The 12,709-nt window shown below is 49.4% G+C and overlaps 1 protein-coding gene across 1 annotated transcript in view; it reads left to right on the top strand.

The window, feature by feature from the left end:
* The window catches only part of LOC147700525 (uncharacterized), a 319,009-nt gene that overhangs the window by 269,939 nt on the left and 36,361 nt on the right, over window positions 1-12,709 (top strand). Inside the window, exon 9 of the mRNA XM_086929115.1 lies at window positions 3,835-3,945. Coding sequence (XP_086785241.1) covers window positions 3,835-3,945 — 111 coding nt within the window. The remainder of the gene's footprint in view (window positions 1-3,834; window positions 3,946-12,709) is intronic.

The following is a 12,709-nucleotide window of genomic DNA, read 5'->3' as shown; positions in this document are numbered from 1 at the left end:
ACCACCTGCCCGCACGCAAGAATGTTGACAAATTCTCCGGGTCCAGTCGGGCAGATGGGAGTATCTACCAGAAAGAGCTCTACCATAGGCAATTAACTTGTTCATTGGTGACCTGGTTAATTTTCCCATCTATTTAGGGCCCGATGTAGGTAAATCCCATTTACCGATTTTGAAATACCGAATCCTACCGATTCGGTATTTCAAAATCGGTAAATGGTATGTAGGTCCCAACATCTGGATTTGTTACCGAATCCTTAACAATTCTTTAATTACCGATTCGGTAAATACCGAATCGGTAATGCCCATTCATTCCTATGGGCTTTGAAGCCCATAGGAATGATTAGGCATTACCGATTCGGTATTTACTGAATCGGTAATTAAAGAATTCACAAGGGTGCAGGGGGTGTCACTTTGACACCCTCTGGCACCCCCAAAACAGGCACAGGTGCCATGTGGCAGGCATACCTGCCCTAAGGGCAGGTCTGCCTGTCACATGACATAGGTGTGCATGCACACATGTGCATGCACACCGGAATCAGTATTTTACCATGGATTTGTATTCCATGGTAAAATACCGATTCTGTAAGCCATGTGCAGAAGGGTCATTGCCTACCTACATTGCATTTTCGGTAATTTTACCGAATCGGTACATATTACCGAATCGGTAAATTTATTGATTCGGTAATGATACCGATTCGGTAAAATTACCGAAAATGTGCCCCTACATCTCAATAGCCCTTTACCGATCGGAAACGGCCGAAAATCGGTATTTTCGGCCGATTCTGATTGGTAAAGGGCTACCTACATAGGGCCAGATGTAGGTCGGTCCGTAATGGCCGAAAATCGGTATTTTCGGCCATTACCGACCGGTATACATGATTTGGCATGTAGGGGCACAATTTTACAGAATCGGTAACTTTACCGATTCGGTAAAGTTACCGATTCTGTAAAATACCGAATCGGTATATTTACCGAATCGGTATATTTACCGATTCGGTAAATCTCAGATGTAGGTGGGACTCTTCTGAGTCCCAATGGCCCTACAAAATCGGTATTTTACCACACAATCCTATTGTGTGGTAAAATACCGATTTCAGGTGTGCATGCACATGTGTGCATGCACACCTAGCCATGTGACAGACAGACATGCCCTTAGGGCATGTCTGTGTGCCACATGGCGCACATGCCTATTTGTGGGGTGCCAGAGGGTGTCAAAGTGACACCCCCTGCACCCTTGCAAAATTCGGTATTTCCCATTGATTCCTATGGGCTTTGAAGCCCATAGGAATCAATGGTAAATACCGATTCTGTATTTACAGAATCGGTAAATACCGAATGTGACAGATTCGGTATTTACACATCTGGAAATACCTACATGTCCACCACATTGATTTACCGATTTTCAATTACCGAATCGGTAAAATTCGGTAATTGAAAATCGGTAAATCAATTTTACCTACATCGGGCCCATAGAGCAGTAAATAGGAAAAGCAATTTGTGAAATTAGACTATAAAATAGATTTATTGGCATTTGGTCAATAAAAGTGAAAAAGACAAAAGGGGTTGAGTTCAATTTACACCAAGTATCACCCAATGACCATGTCCTGAGTTTAATGGGATCTGAATTAAAAACCGCTGAGTTCTTGCCCGCTAGATAAACAAATATCTACGTGATGGATTAGAAAGACGTGGGGCTCCTCTTGACAGACTGTTTGTACTTTCAAGCTCCTTAAATAAGTTTGTCACACGTCATATCAACATTTTGTCCACGCTATATAAAACCTTCCAAATAAATAAAAATAAATAAATAAAAAATAATGTTCCAACTTAGGATCTTAAAACTCAGAATTCTGAGATTGTCGAAGGACACCATGCTGACTTACCACACATTTTAACAAGAAATATGATAATTAAAAAAGGCAAGCCAATTGTACTTTCTGTGCACCTTCTTTTAAGCTCTTTTAGCTTGAGTTAACGGTTGCTCTTTCCCACAGACCTTTCACTGCTTGATCAAGCAGATGAATGACTCTTCGTCCAGTTGTGCATCCCTCGCCCTGTGAGAATGCATTTGTCAGCCGAGTAAATAACAGCAGATTTAGTTCAGCAGCGCTTTCTCAGAAGCAGTAAGAGATCTGTAGAGCCTGGGCAGAGTGGACCCAGTTTGATGACACTTTTAGTAATGTGGAGTGGAACACAAAAAGGGAATAAAGTGTTGAAGGAATTGTCATCTCAGAACGACCGCACGAGTGTTGCTTAGAGCACTGTCCTAATGTCAAACATAGTCCAAAAGCTGAGTCTAGGGGTGCATACGTAGCAGATCCATGGCATACAGTCCTCCACCCCTAACCATGTTTGTTTCCGTCAACCCTCGCACATCCGACTAGGAGCTAGAGCCCGTGTTTGATAAAGAGACCCCATGCGAATAGGCGGGGTGTCTGCTTTCTAGTAGTGTTGGTACCTCCCTAGGAGTGCAAAGGTCCCTCAGAGGCAGTGACCCTTGCAGTGACCCTTGCCCATGAGACATTCCTTTCTGGTGCTGCCTGTGAGGCTGAACTTGGCATCAGAGACCCTCGAAGAGAGTGCGATGCTGTGGACAGACAGTGACTAAAGTCCAGGAGAAGTGAGCAGAGATGCTGCTTGAACTCAGGCAGTGGGGCTCATCTGTTGTAGATATACAAATGGCGGCCAAGCCAGAGGCGCAGCAGAGAGCACTTCACATAGGACCTCACACCAGTGTGATGGAATCATTGTGATAACACCACAGTACAGTAGAGCGAGAGGTATCAGGAGGGTTGGGGGGGCTGAAGGATGAGGTCTTGGCAATGAGGTAGAGGCGTCAGAAGTACATCTTGAGGCTTTTCCTACCAAACGGGATTTGAATTCAGTCCGATGATCTGGTTCAAGAGTCTCGGCGCAAAACAGGATGCAACCTCTGAAGCAATCTATCAATTGTTTTACTGAGAGCGAGAGAGATTGATCCTCCACCAATAAAGTGTAACTAAAACCCCAGACATCCATTGACAAATCCAAAGGTGTGACACCTAGCGCCAGCACTTTTGACCTTGCCAATGCTTGCTGTGGCCTTGCTGTCACTCACGGTTCGACCCACAGAACGCCTCAGAGTCTGCCCCATGAAGCCGGCAGACGGACTTTAAAGTGAGGCGGGCACTCGAATCAGGTTAGGAAGCTCGAAGGAGCCAAAGACCCGGCTCCTCACCTGCTTCAGGAGGGAAGACTGGCAGAGACGACCCTGCAGGCCGCCCCTGGCACAGCTACTCAAAGCCCATCTGACGTGTGTCTGCTTTCTAACAAGCTTTGCCAGCTGTAGCACCCAGTGAACGTGTTTTCAAGCGTTGCATATACTTGTTTCTTATAAAGTCGTGTGTAGGTTTAAAGGGTTGTACAACACAAAAAGGGGCCCCTATACTGGGAGCGGCCCCTTTTCGTGTTGAACATTTGACGTTGGAGGCTGCCTGCTCCTTGCGCCCGCGCCTCCCGGGGGTAGTGTGGTTACATAGGTTTAAAGGGTTCTCAGCATCCCTCCACCTGTGGCTGCTCCTGCATCTGGAGAGCGAGGAGGCCTCTCCTGCTCACTGTTTCAAACAGATGCTGGCAGAGCAGAGCGCCCTCGCTTCCTCTTCATACCTAGTGACATCCAATGAGTCGACAATGCTGCGTCGCTCGTCAGGGTCCCAGCTCATGACAAGGGGGCTTGACGGGCTGCCACAAGTAGATCAGTGCCCTGTTTGCAAAAGAGGCCTCTCGTGCTTGGGGGTTGGCAGAATTCTTTTCAACCTCCTTTTATTGACTGTGGTTTTTTAATGTTTTTCTCAGGAGTGTCAGAAGAGACATCATTCATTCTACCAAACATCAAAGAGGAGGGCGTGGCTCCTTCAGTGGACCCCGAGGGCCGTCGGATCGAAGGAGGCACTGATGATGATATGGGTGAGTCAATCCTGCTCATCTGAGCCTCATGTTCTTGACCTCTTCAGACAAGCATCCAGACAGCAGTCGCAATGTGTACTAATTGCAATCTGTCACCTGCGTTTCCTTTGAGACTTGTTTCTTTAGTTGGTTCACCTCTGTACCCTGTTTATTATAGTGGATTAATCAGAAAAAACTGATGTTTACATTCACTCTTCCACTCTTTTCACACCTCAGAACATCGCTAGTCACTGAGCTATATTTAAATATACATTTTAGACAAGTCTTTGTGTTGGCCAAGTTTACTAGGTGAACTAGCTTGAGGTTTGGGTCACAACACATGTTCTAAATGCAGTGGTGCTAAAATGAAATATGGTCCTGACTTCCTCAAAGAAACATTACAATAGTCTTTGCCAAGTCTGCAGTCCTATCTGCTTGCTACTGTTAGACTTGAGTTTTTACATGTTCGCCCCCCAAACTTCATAACATTAGTTGAGCACTCTGACTTTGAACCATTGTACGCCAGCTGTTGTCACTACGGCTTCTTCGTTGAGGACGCCTGGCACCCAGTCCTCTAGCACAGACAGGCCTCGACGCAATATCTAATATACTCTAATATCTAATAATACTCTTGTGTCAGGAGAGTTAGCCTCCAGCGGACCTAGCTTTTCCATGAGCCCCTTATGTGGTGACCTCTTGCAGAAAGCCCTGGTCAAGCCTTGTTGTGCTAGAGAGAAACCCTGTCCCCCCTCTAATGTCCTTCCGCCTTGGAGCTTTCAGGAATACCACTCCGAGCCAAAAAGAAGAGAGCGCAGGGCCTTTACTTTTGAATCCCTCATCTTTGTAGGTTTTGTGACATTGCAGCGGTCACTGTATTCGTCAACATTCACTCCACTTTAAGCTTCCTTTAGAAGATCTCATTGGGGTTTACAAACACAGCAGCTCTCATAATTCTTTAGCATCTCGGAAGTTCCCCCTTTTGGCCTGTTTGCTGTTGCCAACAATGTGCCAGGACGATTCTCAGCTGTCTCTGACCTTCTGCGGACAGGGCGTTGCATAGCTGCTGCATGTCCAACGTCCATAATGTGTGCTGCCCGAGGCAGCTGAATTCTCCTGTTGACTAATGTGGAGACTCCAATGAACGGTTGCTAGCTGCCTCAGCTATACTTCATCTTTATGTTTTGGGAGGAAAAAGGTGGTCTGGTGCTGGTCAGTTGTCCATTTTCCATAAATGAAAAGACACCTCAGCATCTGTATCTGACTTTGTGCAATGGAGCGTCTGATAGTGTGCACTGGGGCAAGCACCTGATGGTGTGCACTAGACCACCTCAAAGTGTTCACCGGAGCACCTGATGGCGTACACTGGAGCGTCTGATGGCGTGCATTGAAGCGTCTGATGGCGTGCATTCGAGCATCTGATGGTGTGCACTGGAGCGTCTGATGGCGTGCATTGAAGCGTCTGATGGCGTGCATTCGAGCCTCTGATGGTGTGAACTGGAGCGTCTGATGGCGTGCATTAAAGCGTCTGATGGCGTGCCTTCTGATGGTGTGCATTCGAGCGTCTGATGGTGTGCACTGGAGCGTCTGATGGCATGCATTAGAGTATCTAATGGCATGCATTGCAGCATCTGAGCGCATGCATTGGCGCATCTGATGACGTGCATTAGAGTATCTGATGGCGTTCATTCGAGCGTCTGATGGCGTGCACTGGAGCGTCCGATGGCATGCACTGAAGCATCTGATAGCGTGCATTGGAGCGTCAGATGGCATGCACTGGAGCATCTGATGGAGTGCACTGGAGCTACAGATGGCGTGCACTGGAGCATCTGATGGCGTCCATTAGAGTATCTGATGGCGTGCATTGGAGCATCTGATGGGGTGCACTGGAGCATCTGATGGCGTGTACTGGAGTGTCTGGCATGCATTGGAGCATCTGATGGTGTGCACTGAAGCATCTGATAACGTGCATTGGAGCATCTAATGGCGTACACTGAAGTGTCTCATGGTGTGCACTGGAGCTTCTGATGGCGTCCATTAGAGTATCTGATGGCGTGCATTGGAGTGTCTGATGGCGTGCATTGGAGCACCTGATGGGGTGCACTGGAACATCTACTGGCATGCCCCCGAGTGTCTGCATGCATTGGAGCTTCTGATGGCATGCATGGGAGCGTCTGGGTTTCATTTCAGCATCTGATAGCGTGCATTAGAGCGTGTGGTGTGCATTAGATCATGTGACAGTGTGCACTTGAGCATCTGACGGTGTGCACTTGAGCATCTGACGGCGTGCACTTGAGCATCCAACGGCGTGCACTTGAGCATCTGACAGCATGCACTGGAGCATCTGACGGCGTGCACTGGAGCATCTGATAGCGTGCACTGAAGCATCTGATGGAGTGCATTGGAGCGTCTGGAGTGCATTACAGTATCTGATGGCGTGCACTGAAGCATCTGATCTGATAGCGTGCACTGGAGCAGCTGATGTCTTCACTGGAGCACCTGATGGCGTGCATTGGAGCATCTGATGGCATGCTTTGGAGCATCTGATGTGCACTGGAGCATCTGTAGGCATGCATTGGAGCATCTGGTGGCGTGCACTGGAGCATCTGACGGTGTGCACTGGAGCATCTGACGGTGTGCACTGGAGCATCTGACAGCGTGCACTGGAGCAACTGATGGCATGCACTGGAGCGTATTAGCGTGTGCACTGGAGCCTCTGGCGGCGTGCACTTGAACCTATAGTGGTGTACATTGGAGCATCTGTTGGCGTGCACTGGAGCATCTGACGGTGTGCACTGGAGCATCTGACGGCGTGCACTTGAGCATCTGTTGGCGTGCACTGCAGCATCTGATGGCGTGCACTGGAGCGTTTGGTGCCGTGCACTGGAGCATCTGGTGGTGTTCACTGATGCACCTGATGGCGTGCACTGGAGCGTCTGGTGGCGTGCATTGGAGTATCCGATGGCGAGCATTGGAGCATCTGGTGATGTGCATTGCAGCATCTGATGGTGTGCATTGGGCCATCTGATGCCGCCTCCCACCATTCAAGTCCGAAGCCTCTGAAATCATCTGCGGCGTACCACAAGGATCCTCACTCAGTCCCACCCTCTTCAACGTATACATGAGCCCCCTCGCGGCCATCGCCCGCCAACACAACCTCAACATCATCTCTTACGCGGACGACACTCAACTGATCCTATCTCTCACCAAGGACCCCAGCACCGCCAAAACTAACCTACACGAAGGAATGAAAGAAGTCGCCGAATGGATGAAACAAAGCCGTCTGAAACTGAACTCAGACAAAACAGAAGTCCTCATCTTAGGTAAATCCCCCTCTGCATGGGACGACTCCTGGTGGCCGGAAGCCCTCGGAAATGCACCCATCCCGACAGACCACGCACGGAACCTTGGCGTCATCCTGGATTCTTCACTCTCTATGAACAGACAAGTCAGCGCCGTATCCTCTTCCTGCTTTAACATTCTTCGCATGCTCAGAAAGACTTTTCGCTGGATCCCCACCGAAACAAGGAAAACAGTCACCCATGCCCTGGTCACGAGCCGACTGGACTACGGAAACACCCTCTACGCAGGTACCACCGCTAAACTCCAGAAGAAACTACAACGAATCCAAAACGCCTCAGCCAGGCTCATATTAGACATCCCACGCAACGAACACATCTCTGGTCACCTCAAAGACCTCCACTGGCTACCCGTCAATAAGAGGATTACTTTCCGTCTGCTTACCCACGCACACAAATCACTCTACGACATCGGACCAGATTGCCTCAACTCTCGACTGTCCTTCTACACCCCCTCCCGCCAACTTCGCTCTTCCAGCCAAGCCCTCGCCACTGTACCTCGCATCAACAAGACCACCATGGGAGGCAGATCCTTTTCATACCTGGCTGCCAGAACATGGAACTCACTCCCCGCTTACCTTCGCCTCACCCAGAATCACCTAGCGTTCAGAAAACGGCTTAAAACGTGGATTTTTGACAAATAATCATCCTCCCCTTCCTAAGCGCCTTGAAACCCTCTGGGTATGTAGTGCGCTATATAAATTTTATGACTTGACTTGACTTGACAGTGTCTGGCGTGCATTGGAGCGTCTGATGGCATGCATTGGAGCATTTGATAGTGTGCATTGGAGCATCTCTTGGCTTGCATTGGAGCATCTGTTAGCGTGCATTGAAGTATCTGATGGCGTGCACTGGAGTATCTGATGGCATGCACTGGAGTAGTTGATGGTGTGCATTGGAGCATCTGATGGCGTGCACTGGAGGTTCTGATGGCGTGCATTGGAGCGTCTGGCTTTCATTTCAGCATCTGATAGTGTGCATTGAAGCGTCTGGTGGTGTGCATTACAGCATCTGGTGGGGTGCATTACAGCGTCTGGTGGCGTACATTGGAGCGTCGGATGGCGTGCACTGGAGCATCTGACGGTGTGCACTGGAGCATCTGACGGTGTGCACTGGAGCATCTGACGGTGTGCACTGGAGCATCTGACGGTGTGCACTGGAGCATCTGACAGCGTGCACTGGAGCAACTGATGGCATGCACTGGAGCGTCTTAGCGTGTGCACTGGAGCCTCTGGCGGCGTGCACTTGAACCTCTGGTGGTGTACATTGGAGCATCTGTTGGCGTGCACTGGAGCATCTGACGGTGTGCACTGGAGCATCTGACGGCGTGCACTTGAGCATCTGTTGGCGTGCACTGCAGCGTCTGATGGCGTGCACTGGAGCGTTTGGTGCCGTGCACTGGAGCATCTGGTGGTGTTCACTGATGCACCTGATGGCGTGCACTGGAGCGTCTGGTGACGTGCATTGGAGTATCCGATGGCGAGCATTGGAGCATCTGGTGATGTGCATTGGGCCATCTGATGCTGTGGCTTGCAGTGTCTGGCGTGCATTAGGAGCGTCTGATGGCATGCATTGGAGCATTTGATAGTGTGCATTGGAGCATCTCTTGGCTTGCATTGGAGCATCTGTTAGCATGCATTGGAGTATCTGATGGCGTGCACTGGAGTATCTGATGGCATGCATTGGAGTGGATGGGTGACGGTACAACGCGTACCGTCACAACGCGTGCTGTTACAACGCGTCCCTTACAACGCAAGTCGTTACCACGACTTGCGTTGGGGGCGCGGATATCGAATAGTATAATTTACTATTCTAACACCAGTCCCCGTGGACACTAGGGAAGGTGTTGGAATAGTAAATTTACTATTTTTAATCTTCTAGCGCCCTCCAGCGCAAGTCGTGGTAACGACTTGCGTTGTTACGGACGCGTCGTAACAGCACCGCGTTGAAACATCCGCGTTGTAACGGATGTTTCCCATTGGAGTAGTTGATGGTGTGCATTGGAGCATCTGACGGCGTGCACTGGAGCATCTGCCGGTGTGCATAGGAGCACCTGGTGGCGTGCACTGGAGAATCTGATGGTGTGCACTGAAGCATCTGATGGCGTGCATTTGAGCGCCTGGTGTGCATTGCAGCATCTGATGGCTTGCATTGCATGATCTGATGGCCTGCATTGGAGCGTCTGGCGTGCACTGAAGCGTCTAGTGGCGTGCATTAGATCATTTGGTGGCGTGCACTGGAGTGTCTGGCGTGCACTGGAGCATCTGATGGCATGCACTGGAGCATCTGATGGCGCGCACTGGAGCGTCTAGCGTGCATTGGAGCGTCTGGCTTGCATTGGAGCATCTGGTGGCGTGCACTGGAGCATCTGGCGTGCATTAGATCATTTGGTGGCGTGCACTGGAGTGTCTGGCGTGCATTGGAGCATGTGGCGTGCACTGGAGCGTCTGGCGTGCCTTGCAGCATCTTTTGGCGCGCATTGAAGCCTTATCTTCTAAACCTCCCTTTCTTGCTGTTCATCCTGACACAGCAGTCCTCCATACTACGCCCTCTTTTCTGCTAAAGAGGTTACCTCCTTCCACATAGGTCAGACCATCACATTGCCCACCTTCTTCCCGCCTCCGCTCCCTTCCAAAGAGGAGAAAACGTGCGGGGTCTTTCTACCTTGACCGCACCAAAGACCTCCGGGCGGACGATCAACTCTTCGTGGATTATGTGGGAGCTAAGAAAAGTCAAGCAGTGCACAAACGTACAATTTCTCAATGGGTTGTCCTATGCATTAAGACCTGTTCCTCTTTGGCTAGAAAGGAACCTCCAGTAGGACTGCACACCCACTCCACTAGGGCGACGGCAGCCACTACTGCTTTGGGACTTGGGAGTTCCATTACTTGACAGCTGTCAGTCAGCCACGTGGGCATCCTTGGACACGTTTACCAAGCATTACTGCCTGGACAGCCAATTCCGGAGAGACAGCTTTTTCGGCCATTCTGTTCTCCAGGACTTCCTGATGTGAACTTTGTACGCAGACCCACCTCCGCGGTTATTATTGTTGGGGTATCTATTCTAAGGAAAGGAATCTATAGCTAATAGTCTCTTTCAGATGAACAAGTTACACACCTTCGGTAACGATGTATCTGTAAGTGACATATATTAGTTATAGATTACTTACTGCCCCACCCATCCTCCCCGTTCAGCGAACTGACTTCTAGGGATAGGGACTCCCTTGCAGGGCCCTAGTTTGTGCATCTGTGGTCAATGTCTTGCATGGCTCTGCGCTTCTGGTGTGGAAAGTCGTGTCAGAACTGACGTCAGCGTGCAGGGGCAGCTTCTTAAGTAGACACCGCGACATCATCCCGGCGACCATGACGACGGACGTAGAATCGACCAACGCCACCTACCGATGCGCAGGGTTACTGCTAAGAAATTTCTACGGATCCAGTCTGACGTCTGGGTGTAATTCTAAGGTAAGGAATCTATAACTAATATATGTCTCTTATAGGTACATCGTTACCAAAGGTAAGTAACTAGTTCGTTAGGTTTATCTCAGGCTCAGACAAGTGGATATGTCAATGGGGAAACTGCCAGTGCGAGGCATCTCACCCTCTACTCTATATCACAAGGCTAATAATATTACTAAAGACTGCATTCATTTGTGCACAATATACTTCCATAGATAAAATACATTTATACATAATATACATCTGCATTGTAACTGTTCTCTAGCGCTTTCCTACCCCTTGTTGAGGCATCAGAGGACCTCCCAGACTATCAGGAGAGTTGTTTCAAGTTCTGAAGGGCATGGAGGCGAGAATGGTAGTTCTTGAAGAGTAGTATATTGAATGTAGAGCATCTAAATTCTGTTAATGGAAAATTTAGTGAATTATTGTGCTTGACTCAAAGAATTAGAGGTGGGGTATGTGTCATGCCCCAAAAAACTAGAAATTACTAGATTTGAAATAGGGTGGTGGTAGAAATTGGGGTGTTAGTTGTGATGGATTCGAGTCCTTCACAAATAATAGGTCTGCAATTGTTTCTTTACTGGTAGCCAAGTACTCCATTGTAGCACTTGTCTTGCTCAGGGTAGTGAAATTCAGGAGTCCAAGGCCTACTCAGAGGAGGTGGTGTGAGCTAGTGTAGAAAGTGCCCTTTTCAACATGGTCAACCCCACTTTTTGCCTGGTATCTGATGTGATTTCGACTGGAAGCGCACCGGGTTCCTGTAAACCCGGTGCCCAGTGCCCGATCTCTTTCTCAAGACTGTGGTGTTGTTTCCCTCAATTGGCAATAAGTTTCGTATCTTCTGAAAGTCCCTAGTTAATGGCGCCCCTGGTACCCAGGGCCTGAGGTACTGAAGAGCGTCCCTCAGGGCAGCAGCACAAATAGTGCCACCCTAAAGGCTCCCTCACCCATCTCATGCAAACTGCCATTCAGGCGGTGTGTCTTGGTGCGGACAAAGGTGAAAACAAGATATGTCCCACAGCCTGTGGGTCACGCCTGCAGGCACTGTATGCAGTATACGTAAGTCACTCCTACCGCAGGCCTTACCGCCTGGAGGCAGGGTGCACTATACTACACGGGATGGCATAACTGCACAAGCCGGTATGATCCTGTGCTGGTCAGTTCCATTATTGCCAGTACAAGTGACCAGGAAAGCTGTTTTAAAAGCAAGTGCTGGACACTGGTGAAAACGAGTTTTCCAGCTACATGATGGCTTCACCGATAATAGGGATGTTTGCTATCAAATCATTACTAAACCAACACTGATGCCAGGGCCAGATTTAGGCGTACCTGCACTCAGAAGGCACCTTAGAGGTGCCCCCTGAAAAACCACCACCCACTGGTGTGCTGACTGACTGGTTTTCACCAGCCTGCCACTAGAGATGAGTTCTGACCCCCAAGCGTGAGGGTCTTTGCTCTACGAGGGCCATAAACCAAGCATGCTCGGGCAGGAGGTATGGTACACCTCCTCCCCAAGGATAACCTACAGATTAGCAATCCAAGGCACATGAGCTTCAAAGGGCCTACTGCCTTTGGTCTGCGAATTGCGTTTCTCTCCCTGGAGAAGAAGCTGATGCCCTTTGTCGAGAGCCATCAGGCACCTGGACTGGCAGGAATATTATCTAGTCCAAGAGGCGTGTTCACCCTCTGGCTAGTGCCACCCCTAAGGTGGGCTACTTGAAGTGGAGGCAACGTTTCAAAGTTAGCCATCTTGGTGATGGCAAAAACAGGAATACTGGAACAGGGTTATGACCACCTCCCCCAGGAAGGGGTTCTATAGGGGGCGTAGTGACCCCAAGGGTAGGTGGCTACTAACCTACACTCCCCTAACACCCTTGAATTCAGTATTTAGGGTGCCCCTGGCACCTGAAAATCAGATTCCTGCCGACCAAAAGAAGAAGAAGGGCCGAAGATCAGCGAAAGCAAGAACTA

Source organism: Lissotriton vulgaris, chromosome 7 (genome assembly GCF_964263255.1).
Source record: "Lissotriton vulgaris chromosome 7, aLisVul1.2, whole genome shotgun sequence".
NCBI lineage: Eukaryota > Metazoa > Chordata > Amphibia > Caudata > Salamandridae > Lissotriton > Lissotriton vulgaris.
The sequence above is the reverse complement of the archived record's forward strand: the minus strand, read 5'-3'. Positions and strand labels throughout refer to the sequence as shown.